Source organism: Oryx dammah, unplaced genomic scaffold (assembly GCF_014754425.2).
Source record: "Oryx dammah isolate SB20612 unplaced genomic scaffold, SCBI_Odam_1.1 HiC_scaffold_26, whole genome shotgun sequence".
NCBI lineage: Eukaryota > Metazoa > Chordata > Mammalia > Artiodactyla > Bovidae > Oryx > Oryx dammah.
The window spans coordinates 13,931,044-13,947,273 of NW_024070210.1; the positions used below are offsets into that span (position 1 = coordinate 13,931,044).

Sequence of the window (16,230 nt, forward strand, 5' to 3'; positions counted from 1 at the left end):
CGACTGAGCAACTGAACTGAACTGAACGACCCTGGACCAGCCAGCCATAGGTACACACAGAGACCCACATGCAGCCAAGTGGGGTCTCTATCAGACGATGAGGCTCCTGTGGCCACACACTATCTCCTCGTTGTTGACTGTCTGGTCACTGTCATTTGTGAAATTTTAAATTATCATCAATATCCAAACAGCCCTGAAAGGCACCTTAAAGATTTTTCTGTTACCAATCAATTATGTAATTAGTCCTTACTAATACTATTGGTTATTATTAATACTTTACATCATTAATCATAAAAGCAGTCAAAGATTTTATTGGTTGATATTAATTGCTAATAAGTTAGTAAACTAATTCATAACCCTTGTGACTTTGCAGGACTCATAAAACTGGTTTCCAAACCATTCTGTGGTGGTTGGCAAGTCACTCCCTTGGTTACTTTAAAATGAGAGGGTCTGTTTGGATGGAAGTTAGTGGTTCATGGTTTTAGAGGACATCATCCCCTTTATAGGAAGTCACCAATTTGAAAATATGATGCCAGCAATGAAGCCCAGAACACACACATACTCCCATAATTTTGTACATAATTTGAGGGTTTATCACCCCTTGAACTTCAAAGGGAGGGTTGAGGTCAGGTTAAGAGGCATCCAGTCCAAAAAAAAAAGTCATCTTATCCAAATCTAAAACAGTTTGGGCTGCTGCCACTTTGGACTTTTCTGAACCTGGGAAAAGAAAACAAAACTCCATTTCACCCTCTGTTTTAATTCAGTTCCCTTCTGAAGAGCCCGCCCCCAGCAGATTCTTTTAAGTTTTTCTTTCTTGACAACAGATGCAATCAACTAAAATAAAACAGGTGTTGTTATCAATTTGACTTTTTGATTTTTCTCCCAAATTCATCTTCTCCATAAAATTTTTCCAACTGCCAGTGTTTTCACCAGTGCCTAGCACGTATTCAACACTCAGCAGATGTTTACTGAATATTCATGTGAATGAATGAGTGAATAAATGAACATTCCAAAAGGTCTGCCTTCTCCCCAGAAATAGTTATATGCTCACATGTGCATTACACAGATGGATTACATCTGTATGCCTCGGAGATTGGGTGGAAGAAGGGATTACCTCTGAACGTGGGGGAACCACAGTTTTGAAATGCCTGGGAATATTCTGCTTGACTTGAAGCCTTGTTAATTAATCATGGTATATTCAACAATTAATAGTTCCTTCAAGGGAGAATAATGAAATCATTTTCCTATAGGACTGTTGGCTCCCAGGAAGAAAACTAAATTATGGACCACACAGAAACATAATGGAAAAATTGAGAGTCATATAAAAGTTTGAAAATTAGTGATTGCTATATATGATGGCAAAAAAATGGGAATTATCATTATTCAGACACAAGCACTGCACTATGAGGCCCTTGATATACATGCTCTCATTTCTTCCTCCTCTTGCCCATTTCACAGAGAAGGAAATTGGATCCAAGAGGTTAAAGCATTTCTCAAGGTCACATAGCTTGTAATTTCAAATGTGGGACTCGGACCCACTTTTTCTTTCTTCCTTTCACTTCTTTCTTTATGCAGTCCTGTCTCAGGCAGCACAATATAGGACAATACAACAGAGAGCCTGAGATAAACCATAAAAGGAGCTTTGTAAACTGTAAAACGCAACTGAAATTCAAGTTACTGCTATCACCTTATTATATATTATAAAAGAAATAACGGTCCACAGGAAAACAGGACACTAACTAGAACGCCTTCATGGATCCGAGCTGGTAAAAATGGATGTTCGACAAGGATCGAAAATCAATTCAGAGTGATGTAAATAGCTTACCGTTCATGGGGTTTATCTTTGTTCAGATAAGTTATTAAAGTGCATACTGTTTAGAAAACAGAATTACAGGGTGAAGAGAAGTTTCCAAGGGATGATCTACATCTCTGGGGCTTTCAAAAATGTATTTAAAAAATAAAATCAGCTGTTGGATTCTGTGCCAACACAAACATCACCTAGCCACCCACTGTTCAATCAACACACTCGGAAAAGAAACAAGATGACAGACAGCATGCACTGAAAATGTTGTTCAAAAAAAACCAAAAACATAACTGTCACAGGTCTTTATTTTTAGAGACCCTGGGTGTGAGCCAGAGGCCATCCAATGGGGGATGGGATTCTGGAGCTCAGATCTGAGCACCCTGCCCTCATGTTGCAGACCTCGGGGACAGGTGATGCACGAAGGACCTGGTCAGGAATTAGATTCTTTAGGATAGAGCACGGGGCGTTCATTACCAAGTTCAGAAGCTTGAGAGATAACAGGGTGTAATACAGGGTATGCTCTTGAAACCTGGGAATGATGGTCTTAACACTCCCTCACAGGTCAACTGAGTCCTGCCCTGTTCTTAGACAGGAGAGTGGCAGTGATTCCCAGCCTGCTAAGTAAGCTCCCTGCTCTCGTGGGCAGGCAAGGACTGCTGCAAAGCCAGCCCGCCAGCAGACAGATAGACTCTGCCTTGTCAGTTCACCCCTTGCTGCTGAATCATTGTTCCAATCTCTGGGCCCAATTAGTCTGGCTCCGGACAGCCACTCAAATCAATAAGAGTCACTGGCCGTGCATCGAGAAGTAGAGTTGCCCCAACTATTAAAGGGACAATATCAGGTGATGATGACAAAGCTGAAAACACCCTTGGCTGTGCCTTTCTCTTTTGTGCAAAGTCACCGACACCATCAGGTTCATCACCGTTTACTGAGCGTCGGTCTCTGATTCTCTGGCACCAGTCAGCAGCTCTCCCCAGGACTGTCTCCTTCCCCAGAAGAAGGCCCAGGTTCACAGGAGACACAAAACAGCAGGGTGGCACATGCTCCTGGGCACCAACCCACTTCCTGGCCAAAAGAACCTCTATTTTGTCCATGTTTCATGACCTTCAAGGAAGGCAGACCTTAGCCTGAGAAGGTGAATCACAATCGGTCTGAGGCAGTCCAAGTGGTCCCAATCCTCTTGCCAAGACTGCTTCAGGCATGGGCGAGTAGGCCTGCTTCTGGCCAATGAGTACTGAAAGAAATTCTACTGAACGGCTATTCTTTAATACGAGGAAAGACACTGGTAATCGCAGGAACCCTGCAGCTGTTTGAGGGCCACGAGGAGCACTACCTTAGACGGACAAACCAGGAAGCTGAGCTGGCAGAGTGGGAGACACAAAGAACTGAGGTCCTGAAAAGCCACAGTGAAGTGCTGGATTAGTCAACCTGAAACAGCTGGCCCCACTTGTAGATGTCTTGAAATGTGAGATAATATAGGTTACTATTATTTATACCACTGTCAGTTGGATTTCCTGATACACACAGCTAAAAGCATCCTAACTGATATAGCTAGTAGTCCCCACCTCCTTATTCGCAAAAGTTTCACTCTTGTAAACCTCTATCCTTACAGCAGACATGTGTTTGGATTTACAAGCCCACTTCGTAAACTGCAAATATCCAGAAGTTAAGCCTATGAGCCACTCTCCCCTTAGTATGAACTACTTTACCCAAATTTTCTTCCTCTCAAGACAAGGCCAGGACCAAACACAGGGCTGAAGAAGAGATAGAGACAATAATGGGCAGTGGGAGAGAAGTCCGAGGGCACACAACACCTGGAATTAGCAAGAAAAAAAGCACCAGAAAGCTCTGCAGAAAAGCAGCTTTGTCTCCCCTCTATCTCCAAGTTTCCGGCAGGTATGACAGTCCTAACGCCTTTCAGAAATCATTCTTTCCCACCAAGCACACCCAAAAAAATATCACCCCTAAAATCAAGGCACCATGTAGGTCTGGGCTTAATTTAGGTCTGAAAAAAAAAAGTCATGCTCATTTCACACATAAAACAAAATGAGCTTTCCAGTTGGCGCTTCTTGGTTGTAAACCAGAGAACGGTGACCAAGTTAAGACTTTTCCCACCAGAAGCCAAGCACGGTGAGAAGGCAGTACCACTCTGTGCTGCTGTTGCTGCTGCTGCTGCTGCTGCTGGCGGTCCACAGAAGATCTCAGGCCTCGTTTCCAGCTTCTCTCCTGCAGGTGGTGAGTGCGGGTCTCTGGTCCGCCTTGAGATCCTAGCCCCAGCCACTGCAAGGGAGCCGGTACTCTGTATTCAGCACATGGCCACACGGCTGGTGATTTCAAGAAAAGCATCTGATGCTTATCTCAGGGAGGAAGATGCTAAATCTTCACCACTGCTATTGTTACAGTTGACCATACAGCCACAGTTACTTAGGAAAGGGTGAGGCTCTGGGCAGAGGAGAGATGTGAGCTGTCCTCCCAGCCCCCATGGGCCCTGTGGGTACCACCAGGCAGAGACAGGTTCCAGCCCAACTCAGGTGTGGCCGCAGGGGCCCAGGAACACCCAGGGACCCTCCGAGACTGGCTGTGTGCTTCCATCTGTGGCTGCTCCATACCACGGACTGATGCTTCAGAAAACCCAGGTGAATTCCCAGTGCCACTCAGCAGCCCCGTTCCCGGGTCCCGGTCAGCTCCCTTCTCCAGCGCACCCAGCAGGATTCCAAACCTTCATCCCCCTCAAGCCTCCATGCCACCTCCTACCCCCTCCTTCTCAGCAGATGGTCTTACCTCCCACTTCAGAGGAAAAAATAGACACTATCAGGCTGCCCACTGTCCCCGCCTTCCCCCTCTGCCCCACTCACTCATCTGGACCCAGCCTCAAGAACAAAGCTCTAGCCCCAGAACAGAGGCTGCCAAAGCCTCACGCTTCCGCCTGTGTCCTTGGGGCCCAGTCCCTCCAGGCGTCTCCCGCACCAGCTCTATCAGTTACTGCTCTCCCCTGAATCTCTAAGCCCCCAACTCCGCTGCCCCTTCCCCATCAGCGACAGCCTCTGCAAGACCCCCACCTAATCCTGTGCTTAGATCTAACCACTACCCTCACTGTCCCCCACCATCCAAGGCCAAACATGGAAAGGGTAGTCTCCATTAGCCGTCTCCACTCCCTGAGTCCTCAATTCTCTTTCACCCCCACTCACCCCATCGTCCCTGTTCTTCCCAAAAAACTCTAAGTCACCAAATTCAACATACTCTTTTCAGAGTTTTACTAATTTACATTCCACTTGGCAATATCAATTAATTCTGACAGACTCTATTGTCCAAAACGACTGCAACAATGTCTCCCACTCTAGTGCTCTTCTGGAACCATGCCATTCCCCCATCAAGAGGCAGAGTCTATGTCACTACCCCTTAAGCCTAGGGTCAATCTAGTCAAGGCTATGGTTTTTCCAGTATTCATGTAAGGATGTGGGAGTTGGACTGTGAAGAAAGCTGAGCGCCGAAGAATTGATGCTTTTGAACTGTGATGTTGGAGAAGACTCTTGAGAGTCCCTTGGACTGCAAGGAGATCCAACCAGTCCATCCTAAAGGAGATCAGTCCTGGGTGTTCCTTGGAAGGACTGATGCTAAAGCTAAAACTCCAATACTTTGGCCACCTGAGTATGAGTCTCCCATGAGTCTCCTTGCTGATAAATCCAGAAACCTGTATTCCCAGCCTGAATCATAGATGGGCTTCCCAGGTGGCTCAGTGCTAAAGAATTAGCCTGCCAAACAGGAGATGGCGGGCTCGGGAAGATTCTCGGGAAGAACTTCCTGGCTTGGGAAGATCCTCTAGAGAAGGAAATGGCAATCCGCTCCAGGATTCTTGCCTGGGAAATCCCACGGACAGAGGAGCCTTTTGGGCTATATAGTCCATGGTGTCACAAACAGCCCAACACGACTTTAGTGACTAAACAAGAGAGATCCGGACAGCAATCTTAGAGTACATGGTTGCTCCATCACCCACTGCGTTTGTTCTGACATCCATGCCACCCCCTTATCTCATAAGAAAGTACATTCCCCAGGCTCCCTTGCCAACCAGCTTCCAGCTAGGTTTGGTGGCACACAGGGGGACAGGAGGAGGTGAAACACCCCCCACCTCAAACAGCATCTGTGGCTCCAGCACCGCGTGGACCCGATGGCCATGACCCACTCCCCTCCGGTGGCCCCAGCACCTGGGGTCCAGGCAGCCACCTCTTCTCCCTCTGCTACAAGGGCGGCAGTGGCTTCCTGCCTTGGATGACCATCTCACCATCCCGTTTGGCTTCTCAACGATTCCATCCCCGGTGAACCACATGTTCTGTTTTAAACTCCCTCTGACGTGCCTAGAGCAAGTTATTTTTCCCCACCTGAACCCAGACTGATACACATGGTTAACAGCCCCCAAGTTTAATCACGGAAGCCAGAAACATACGATTCGTTTCCATTCTCATCCACACCGGTATCTCCCCTCAATCCACATGAACCAAGCTGGCCACAAAGTCCTGATGCCCCCACCCCATGAATCCACACCTCTCCTCCGCCCCCATGACGCTGCTTTGGTTCACACCACTGCTCTGTCAGAGCGGTGCAGCAGCCCTCAGTTAGTCTCCCTGGCTGCAGTCTTCCTGCCTCCCCAAACATCCTCCAGACTGTTAACATACTTTTATTTCTAAGGCATGTCTGATCACGATGTTTCCCTGATTTAAATTCTTAAATGGTTCCCCACTGACTGCAAGAGAAAATCAGATCTGCTCGGTTCCCCAGTAAATACGTACTTACTATGTGCTCCACCCTGTACTTGAGCCTGGACCCCAAGGACCTCTGTGTTCCATCCTGCCTACCTTCCCAGCCTCGCCTGCACCCACGCCCAGCTCGAACCATCTGAACCAGCTGACACTCTCCACATGCACCCTGCTCCCCTAAGACTCGAGACCTTTGGATGGGTCACCCTTCCACTGTCCAGCGGTCTTGTGGGCGCCTCGGTGAAGCCCCTCTGATGCCCCCGTCAGTCCAGGCTCCGCAGCACCTTGCCAACACCCCTTAGATGGAGCTTACAGTCAAGGACTGTTTGTGTTCAGGCCTCCACTAAACGGGGCAGTGGGGGAGCTCTCCGAGAATGAAGAGGCAGGTCACTCACTCGTGTGTCCTATGCACCTGTCGGGTTTAGTCACAGAGAGCTGAAAGAATGAACTAAGTGTCCAAAGTGAGGACAGGGAACCAAGGAAAGGGAAAGGAAGGAGGGGAACACGCTGGCAGGCTTAGCAGGCTGCGGCCCTCCCTGGGGCTGCTGGCGATGGCCCAAGCCTTGGCCACTCACCCTTTCCCCTTGCTCGAGGCAGGGAGCTAGAAAAGTCCAGAAGCACAAGATCCACTAGAGCTGTCTCAGGGCCACTTTAGGGCATGTGCGTTTGCTCATGCAGAACAAGTATCAGAGAAGCAAACGAGCTCTCTGCATAAACATTTCTACGTGATCTTCGTGTCATGTTCAAACTCCTTGGCTGACCACATGCTCCCGTTCGTTATAATCGACCAGATTAGGATGTAGCTTTTTCTACCCCCAAGGAAATTACTTATTTGGGTCACCTCGTTTCTACAACATTCCCCCCCTACCAGATCTCCTTGGCCCCAGCAGTTGCCCACATGTTCTGAGACCATCCACAGACAATTCCCAGGAATTAATCAAAACAATTCCCAGGAATGAATCAAAAATCGGCCAACCCAGCCTTGGGTCCCCGGGTCGCAGTGGTGTCATGACACCTTTGTGATCTCAAGCTCTCCTCTCTCGCTCTGTGATTCGGAGGCCCACACTCCACCCCACAGGCCTTCCACCAGTTTCACTGGGACTGCCCGGATCCCAGGGAAACATTGAATGAGGATGAAGGGAGGGGAGGAGGAAGGCTCTCACCTCCATCAGAAGAATGTCCTTCGAGCTCTGAGCCTGCACCTTCGGGTGCTGGACCTTCACGGCCACCGTCCGTCCGTCATGCAGCACGGCCTTGTGGACCTGGGCTAGGGAGGCCGCTCCCAGAGGGGTGTCGTCAAAGCTCAGGAACAAATCATGAATCTGTCAAGAGAGGAGAAGAGAGGACAGGGCAGTTACGAGGACTCAACTCACTTAGAAGGGCGAAAGGAGGATGGGCCAGGGCCTCCGCCGGTGGTGGCGAATGCCTCCATGACAGACTTCTCCTCTCTCAGCTGCTTTGCCTGGGTCCTTCGGAGCCACGGAAATTCACACACACCTGTCCTCACTCAGGAAGTGAGACAGAAAACACATGTGGAGGACGTGACTCACCTGTGCTTGGAAACCCAGCTCATCTCTACTTAAAGCCAAAAAAGTGCCATCTAGAATGTCCAAGATTATGCATCATCCATCCATTTAATCACCTACCATTGGACCTCCAGAGGCTTCCCTGGTGGCTTGAACGGTAAAGAATCTGCCTGCAAGGCAGGAGAGCCAGGTTCGATCCCTGGGTCAGGAAGATCCCCTGGAGAAGGGAATGGCCACCCATCCCAGTATTCTTGCCTGGAGAATCCCATGGACAGAGGAGCCTGGTGGACTATCGTCCATGGGGTTGCAAAGAGTCGGAGATGACTAAGCAATGAACACTTGCACCATGTGTGCCTCCAAGGTTCTCACATATGGATACACTCAAAAGTTAAAACCTGGGCCCAGGGCAGCTCAAGACAGGGCATCAGATGGAAGATGCTTCAACCCCGCCAACTTGGAAAGCTCAAGGACGCGTGGGCTGCAGGCTCCAAAACCAGCAATGACCACTTGTTGCTGCCTGAGCCTCGATGCAGGTCCCAGAGTTCACTCCTGACCCGGCCCCCTGGCAGAGTTCCCAAGCTGCAGACCAGAGTCAGGCTTTTGGTCTTCACGGGTGATGCCATGCCAGGCATCCTGGGCAATCCCTGTCCTCTGTGCCTCACTTGCTCTACGAATCAGACCATATACCCCGTGCTCTTTAATCTCCTCTTCCCTTCTTCCTGGACTTACCTGGTGGCTCAGATGGTAAAGCGTCTGCCTATAATGTGGGAGACCCGGGTTCAATCCCTAGGTCAGGAAGATCCCCTGGAGAAGAAAGTGGCAACCCACTCCAATGTTCTTGCCTGGAAAATCCCATGGATGGAGGAGCCTGGTAGGCTTACAGTTCATGGGGTTGCAAAGAGTCGGACAGGACTAAGCAACTTCACTTTCCCTTCTTCCTTCCCCGTTTCCCTCTTAGAAATGCCATCCCAGTTCTCCTGAAGCAGAAGGTCTTTCTGACTTGAGTGGTTATCAGCTAAACAGTCTAGATAGGAATACTCTCCCAGATGGGAAGGAGGGCCCCAAAAGCTTCTTGCAGAATTTCCCCAGGGCAGAAATCTTCGTCCCCTCCATTTCTTGAGTCCCCTGGATAGCCTCACAATTCTGGAAAAGCCAGACATTCACACGCACACATACACACACCCCTGTATGCACATCTCACACACCTCCCCTCCTTCTCACGCCAGGCTCTCACGCCGAGGTCGATGCAGGCCCTGGCCCCCACTGCCTCGCTTTGCCCTCCTTCTGCAGTGGCCACTCCACGCTGCCCCTCAGCCCCTCGCCTCTCCTTGGACTTCGGAGGTTCATAGGGCCCACAGCCTCCCCCACCCTATCCCTTTGTTTGCTAGGCCGCACCATCACTCCACTAATCTCCTCTCATAAATCACTCCCTCCAGTCCTGTCATCATTTTTGTAGCTTTCACTGACTCCATGCCATTTGTCAATATCCTGAGGGGGCCAAAGGTCCAGGCAAACGCGGGAGGGGCCTCCCCTTTTCTGTCACGGGCAATGCGTCCAGACTGGCTTCCCGTCCCCCGCCTTCCTCACTTTGTACCTCTCCTTAGCGCCCCCTTCCCCAACCACGCAACCTGTCTCTTTCCCTCCCTTGTGAGTTCTGGGCTCCCTGAGGGCCAGCTCCTTCCCACATCATCACCCTGAATCACCCGGGGTCTCTCCACACAAGAACCCATTATCCTGGGCCTGGGCATAGACTAAGAACGACGGGACCACCCGCCCTCCATGCCGCATTAGAACACCAGCTCCAAACAGGCAGTGATTTTTTTTTCTGTTTTGTTCGCTGCTGACTTCCTCGCACTCAGAACAGGACTGAAACTAGTAGGTGCTAAACAAATATTTGTGGAAGGATCGAATCCACTATTCTATCGGAGAGGGGCTGAACCAACTCTTTCTTCCTTTTGAAATGGCCGGACCACCCCACTCCCACAGCCCTCCTATTCCAAAGGCCTCACATGTGTAAAAGCACGTGTCAGGAGTAGGATTTACCTTGGGGGCACCCCACCTGTTACTCCAGGGTGGGTGTGAGCCCCTGGCCTGCTGAGTCAGAACCCTGGGGACCACGGGCCATCCTGATTAGATCAGAGGTGGACACATGACCCAACTGGTCCAATCAGACTCAACTGTTTGACCGGTAGAAGAGCTTTTCTTTCTTGCTGTTCAACCTGAAGCTGAAAACTGAACCTGAAGTCTGGAGCTACCAGGGGTCACACAGTAGAAACAAAGAGGAGAGCTGAGCCTGGAAAGAGTGAGTCCCGCTCACACTGGTCCTAGCCACGCCTCGGTGCCCACCCCATAATATCTTTTTTTTTCTTTTGCTGAAGGCAGTGTGAGTTGTTTTCTGTCACACACAACTGAAGGGGCTCTGACTGACGCAGTGTGCACTCAGGCCCCAGCTGGAATAAATGAAAGTAACCTGGGCATGGTGCCCAGTGCCCCCAAGAGGCTCTGTGCGTGTGAGCTCCATCCCCTCCCCACCCTCTTGCTGGGACTGAGATCCAGAAACAGAAGGGTGGGATTTCAGCAATGCTCCCGTCCGTTACATAACGACAACCACACCACTTCCTAGGATGCCCTCTGGTAATTCCTGAAGGGAGCACCAAGGAGAAGGCTTTTCTGGGGAAAAAAAAAAAGCTGTGAACTCAGATCCTCACCTCTGGCAGCTAGACTAGGCCAATCTCCCCACTACAAGGAGGTCTTGGGGGTCATCCGAGCCTACCCCCACCCCAAGCCTCTGCCTGGCTCCCTGGGAACATTTTGCTCTTGCTCTGAGAAGGACAACCAGTCTTCGAATCCGTGTCATTGCAGGGACATTGCAGAGTCACTGCAACCGAAGGCTGACATGGCATCCCTAGGGCTGTGTGTCCACAAGAGCCGCCAGAAGCGGGGAGGGAGTAGGGGTAGGGGGAACCAGCCAGGGCAAGCAGAGCCCAGCCTCCGGGTAAGAGGAAGGCTGATCTCCCATAGCCCCTGGAAATGGGGAGGGGGCCTTCTACAATCCCCTGCTCCCACCAGGGGCTGGAATGGGGGGCGATCCCAGGACCACTCAAGCCCAGGTGCAACCCTGAACGAGGCCGAGCTGTGAGGACTTGCCCAAATCTCCCACTTGACCAGTGGAAGCAAACAGAGGCGAGGGAAGTAAGGGTGCACCAGTCACAGGGCGCAGGGAACCTGCTGGACAGATAGCCCACCCCACCCACCCCTGCCCCCACCGCCTCCCGGAGCCCCTGGGGCCACCCTTCCCCTCTATCAGTAATCACACACCCACACCCCACTGTGCTTAAACACACACACACACACACACACATTAACTGATTGCTAGTGAATGTTCCTAGCTGGCTTATTAAAAAAGGTAATTAAAGATTGGTGCTACAGCCTGTAATTAAATATGAATAAAGTATCTCTAAATGGAACCTTGATTCAAAGTGTTCGCTGAAAGTACTTTATGCTGATAGAGAATAAGGAAAAACAGACCCTGTCCTGAAAGCAGAATTATACCCCCCATGCAGCTGAAACAAACGCCACCCCCCTCCAATCAGGCCTCATCCCCCCAGCCCTTTCAGCAGAAAACCATTAGCAGAAACAAACTGCAGCATTTGCAGCAATTAGATTCAAGCAGGGCCCTCAGCTGCCTCCAGTCACTCGCAGGAACCTGTCTCCCTTTCTAAGGCTTCCTTTCCCCTGTGCTCTCATTTCTTCCCCTCTGGGTCTGGCGGCAAAATCAATTAAGTAAAACAACTACATTTTAAAATGACTAGTTATGTGCTTTTTAATTACTGTCGGCCCATGATTCAAATATATCGATGTCCCTGTCTGGAAAAGGAAAAATAATCAGAAAGAAAGTTGCTCTAGCTTTGTATGGTGTGTGTGTGTGTGGGTGTGTGTGTGTGTGGGTGTGTGTGGGTGTGGGTGTGGGTGTGGGTGTGGGTGTGTGTGGGTGTGTGTGTGTTGGGGAGTTTATGGACATCAGAAAGGCCAGAAAAAACATGTCACCCCTAGGGGGTTAGCTGACCAGAGGCTCAGGTTAAGACTTTGTAACACGAATATATGACATGCTGCTGCTGCTGCTGCTGCTAAGTCGCTTCAGTCGTGTCCGACCCTGTGTGATCCCATAGACAGCGCCCACCAGGCTCCCCCATCCCTGGGATTCTCCAGGCAAGAACACTGGAGTGGGCTGCCATTTCCTTCTCCAATGCATGAAAGTGAAAAGTGAAAGTGAAGTCGCTCAGCTGTGTCCGACTCTTTGAGACCCCATGGACTGTAGGCCACCAGGCTCCTCTGTCCATGGGATTTTCCAGGCAAGAGTACTGGAGTGGGGTGCTATTGCCTTCTCTGATATGAAATAATGGATGTTAACTAAATTTATTGCCGTAATCATTTCACAATATATGTAAGTCAAACCATCACGCTATATACCTTAAACTATACAGTAAGGTGTATCAATTACATCTCAATAAAACTGGAAGGAAAACGATGTCGACTGGCTTCAGCTGAGGTCCAGGAATTGAGAGACCACACGCATGATACCCCAGTCCAGGGCAGAGTGACTCCCAAGAACATCAGCCAGGAGGAGTCCCACGAAGCCAGATTACCAGGCAATGTTTCCAAAATGCCACACTGAGGAGACAAGTGCTGGCCAGGTCCTCATTCAGCCCAAAATAAGGAGGCAGGAAGTCAGGATCTTTGGAGAAGCCTCAATAATGATCCCTGGGGAGAGTTCCACTTGGGTCTCTCAGCCAGCCCCACCAGATCCTACAGCCAGAAAGTCTCATGAGGACTGGCGCATCAGTCACAGGGTGGAGAATGTCCCAGATTTTCCAGGATGGTCCAATAGAAAATATCCTCTCCTGTTACCCCCACACTCATTCACCTCAGACCTCTTCTGGATTCAGAAACGACATCCCCACATGATAAAGCTAACAAATCAAACAGACCCTGAAGGGGCCAGCTCTAGAAAGAAGCAAATCCAGGCCTTGATGCCGGGGCCAGGCAATTCCCAGTGAGGAGCCAGGACAACTGCCCAGGGCACCTGAGCGGGTTACCATGGCATCAGCAGCAAACGACATCTGGCTCTCACAGTCTTGAGATGGCCCACCCCACACCTGGCTGGGTGCCAGCAGCCTTTGGCTGCCACCTGATGGGGAGAAGGACAAGTCCCTGTGCTAATGAAGTGGCAGGAATGAACGGTACCCACCCCAGCCTGAGGCAGACAGCAGAGCTCTAGCTGGCTAGAACTCTGCAAAACACTGTCCAAGCCTGCCTTGGATAGGAATCCATTCCCCCCTCTGGGCAGCATTCCCCAGGAGCCTGTCCCCAGAAGCCCTACATCTCAGAGTTGCCCCATCAACTGCTGTCCCAGTTGCTGCAATTCCTGCCCCCTGAGTAGGGGCTGGACTTAATGACCATCACTCCTAACAAAGAGCACGTAGAGGAAAGGACACTGTCCAGTTTCCAACTGTCAGCGTGATGTCCTCCTTGCCTTCTCTCTTGGAACACTTGCCTGGGGGAAAGCAAGCTGCATGTCACGAGGTCCCTCAAGCAGTCTGTGGAGAGGCCCACGTGGTAAGGAACCGAGGCCTCCTGCCGACCATGGGCCGTCTTGAAGGCAGCTCCTCCCTTCCCACTCAGGCCTTCCGATGCCTGCACCCCAGCTGACATCTTGACTAGAACCTCATGAAGAGCCGAGGTCATCCAGTGAGTCACCCCCAAGTTTCTGACCCGCAGAGACCTTAAAACATCAGATGCCTGTTGTTTTAAGGCACTAAGTTTAGGGGTGACTTGTTATGAAGCAGTAGCTGATTAATGGACCCCCGAGCACACCCTGCCAGACATCACTAATCAATCACAGCTTCACTCCTGCTGGGCCCAGATGATGTCTCAAAATCTCTCAACCCTGAGCTCCAGGCAGCCACTACCAACTGACCAGAGTTAGCATATGAGATGACACCAATCTGCCATTCCTTAGCCTAAGACAGAGGGTGAGACAGTTGGATGGCATCATTGACTCAACGCACACAAGGTGGAGCAAACTCTGGGAGATGGTGGAGGACAAGGAAGCCTGGCGAGCTGCAGTCCATGGGGTCGCAAAGAGCTGGACGCCACTGAGCAACTGAACAACAAGCCTAAGCCAATCAATCAACAAATATATACATGACAGAAACCCTGCTAGGAACATAGACCAACAAAACAGGCAGTCCCGAGCCATGAGGGGACCTTGGTCCAACAGAATATCCTACTGGAAGTAGGCGACAGCCTCTGAAAAACACACCTGCATTCCAGCAGGACCTGCTGGAGAGGGTGCCCCCTTCCCACTGTGCTTCACCCAACCCCAAGGGACCTTCCTGCAAGGTAAGCAGAGGGGACCTCCAACACCACCATACAGACCCTGCGGGGCCAGGGGAGAGGACAGGGCATCCGAGTGTCTCTCCGTCTGCCCACTCAACGGCTGCCCTGCCTCAAGGTAGGGGCACCCCCATCTGCAGCTGCCCACTCAGAACAATTTATTATAACAAAAATCACGTCAACAATAATAGCTCAAGGACACCTAGATCTTTTCATGGAAGTTGTGTTCTCTCTGAGGTTCTAAAAGATCAAAGCATCGGTTCTGCAGAGCTGTTACTTACTTGCTACTGCCAAGCTGGGCCAACAGCAGAACTTGAGGCCCTTCTCAACAAGGGTCACCCCCAAAAAAACAAAACATCATTCCTGTCGAAATTCTTGCAAGGAAGCTGGCACAACACTCAACTCTTACCAATTTGCTGAAGAGCCTCCAGGTATGGGGTAATCATCTATCTGGCTCTGCCAAAGGCATCACAGGTCAGACTAAGCTTCTTTTCTCCTGCAGGATGGTGACAAGTAGCTGACAGAAAAAGAAGCAAGAAGCCAGGGGCAGCCCACCCTAGGAGAGCCATGGTGTGTTCCCTAGGAATGCCCACCTGCTGGCCAGGACAGTCAGATCCAAGAGGCAGCAAGGCATAGTGATTCCAGTACAAGCTCAGGGTCCAACTGCCCCGACTCAAATTCTGGCTCCAAGGTGCAACAGCTTGGGCAGTGATATAACCCCTCGGTGCCTCAGCTTTCTCATCTGTAAAATGGGAATTTTGGTACCTACTTCATAGTATTGTATGAAACATCATACAAAAAGAGTCTAGGATAGAGCCAAAGAAGACCCCCCAAAAATGGTAGCAAGAATAGTGGGTACCCCATCTGATGTCTCCATGAAGAGCATACAGTCTAATGAAAAGGGCATTGGAACAAGGAGGCTGTCAGGTTGGCTCTATGAGCAAGTGAAAGCCACCATCCTCTTTCACCTGAAGACTCCTAACTGGTCTGCTCATTCGTGTTCCTTTCTCTGCCAAGCCCTCTTCCACATGCAGCTCAGGTGAGTTTTTCCAAACATAAGCTGATCATGTCACGTCTCCCTGCTTCCACCACATCACCAGCTTCCCAGGGTCAAGATCCTTAGCACAACCCACAGGGGCTGACCTTGCCTACCTCTCCTGCCCCTTCTCCTCCTTCTGGCCCCCTCCAGCTCTCTCTGTCCTGAACAGAAGGCCTCTTTTGATGACCAGCGCACTCCCTCCCTGCCCACTGCAGGGCCTTTGCACGTGCCATCCTCTCTGCCTAGAAGGAATGAATAGGAATTCCTCCTCGAGGGAATTCCTACTCATCCTTCAAATCACAGCTCGACGGTCACCTCTGCAGGGAAGCCGCCTCATGTACAGTCTCAGAGCTCACTGCCCTCCTCAACAGCCATCACACAGTTGCACTTTGCCTCAGTTTATGTTTGCTGCGTCTCCCTCTTCCGGTCCAGATGACAGACTTCTGCTCCTGCTCAGCACTGCCATCAAGGCAGCTGGCACATAATTGGCGAATGAATGGAGGTGAGGTTTTAATGTCCCCATTCTCTTCCTGGCGAGGGGTCTCCGGGCCTTCCAGCTGATCCGGGGCAGCTAAAGTGGCTACAGTTCCCTCAGGGTGGCTGGGCACCTTGAGCGCTGTGGGTGGAGGGACTCTATGGAAATGTTGTGATAATAATGATTAATAAAAAGCAGATAAACACCCAGTGTGGCTGGCCAGCCCCGGGAAGCCATCC

At 50.6% G+C, this 16,230-nt stretch overlaps 1 protein-coding gene across 2 annotated transcripts in view; it reads right to left on the bottom strand.

Annotated features, from left to right (window-relative positions):
* Nucleotides 1-16,230, bottom strand: part of ADCK1 (aarF domain containing kinase 1) — a 138,694-nt gene that overhangs the window by 35,421 nt on the left and 87,043 nt on the right. For both annotated transcript variants that reach the window (XM_040225992.1, XM_040225994.1), the window contains one exon: nt 7,719-7,877. In XM_040225992.1, coding sequence (XP_040081926.1) covers nt 7,719-7,877 — 159 coding nt within the window. The remainder of the gene's footprint in view (nt 1-7,718; nt 7,878-16,230) is intronic.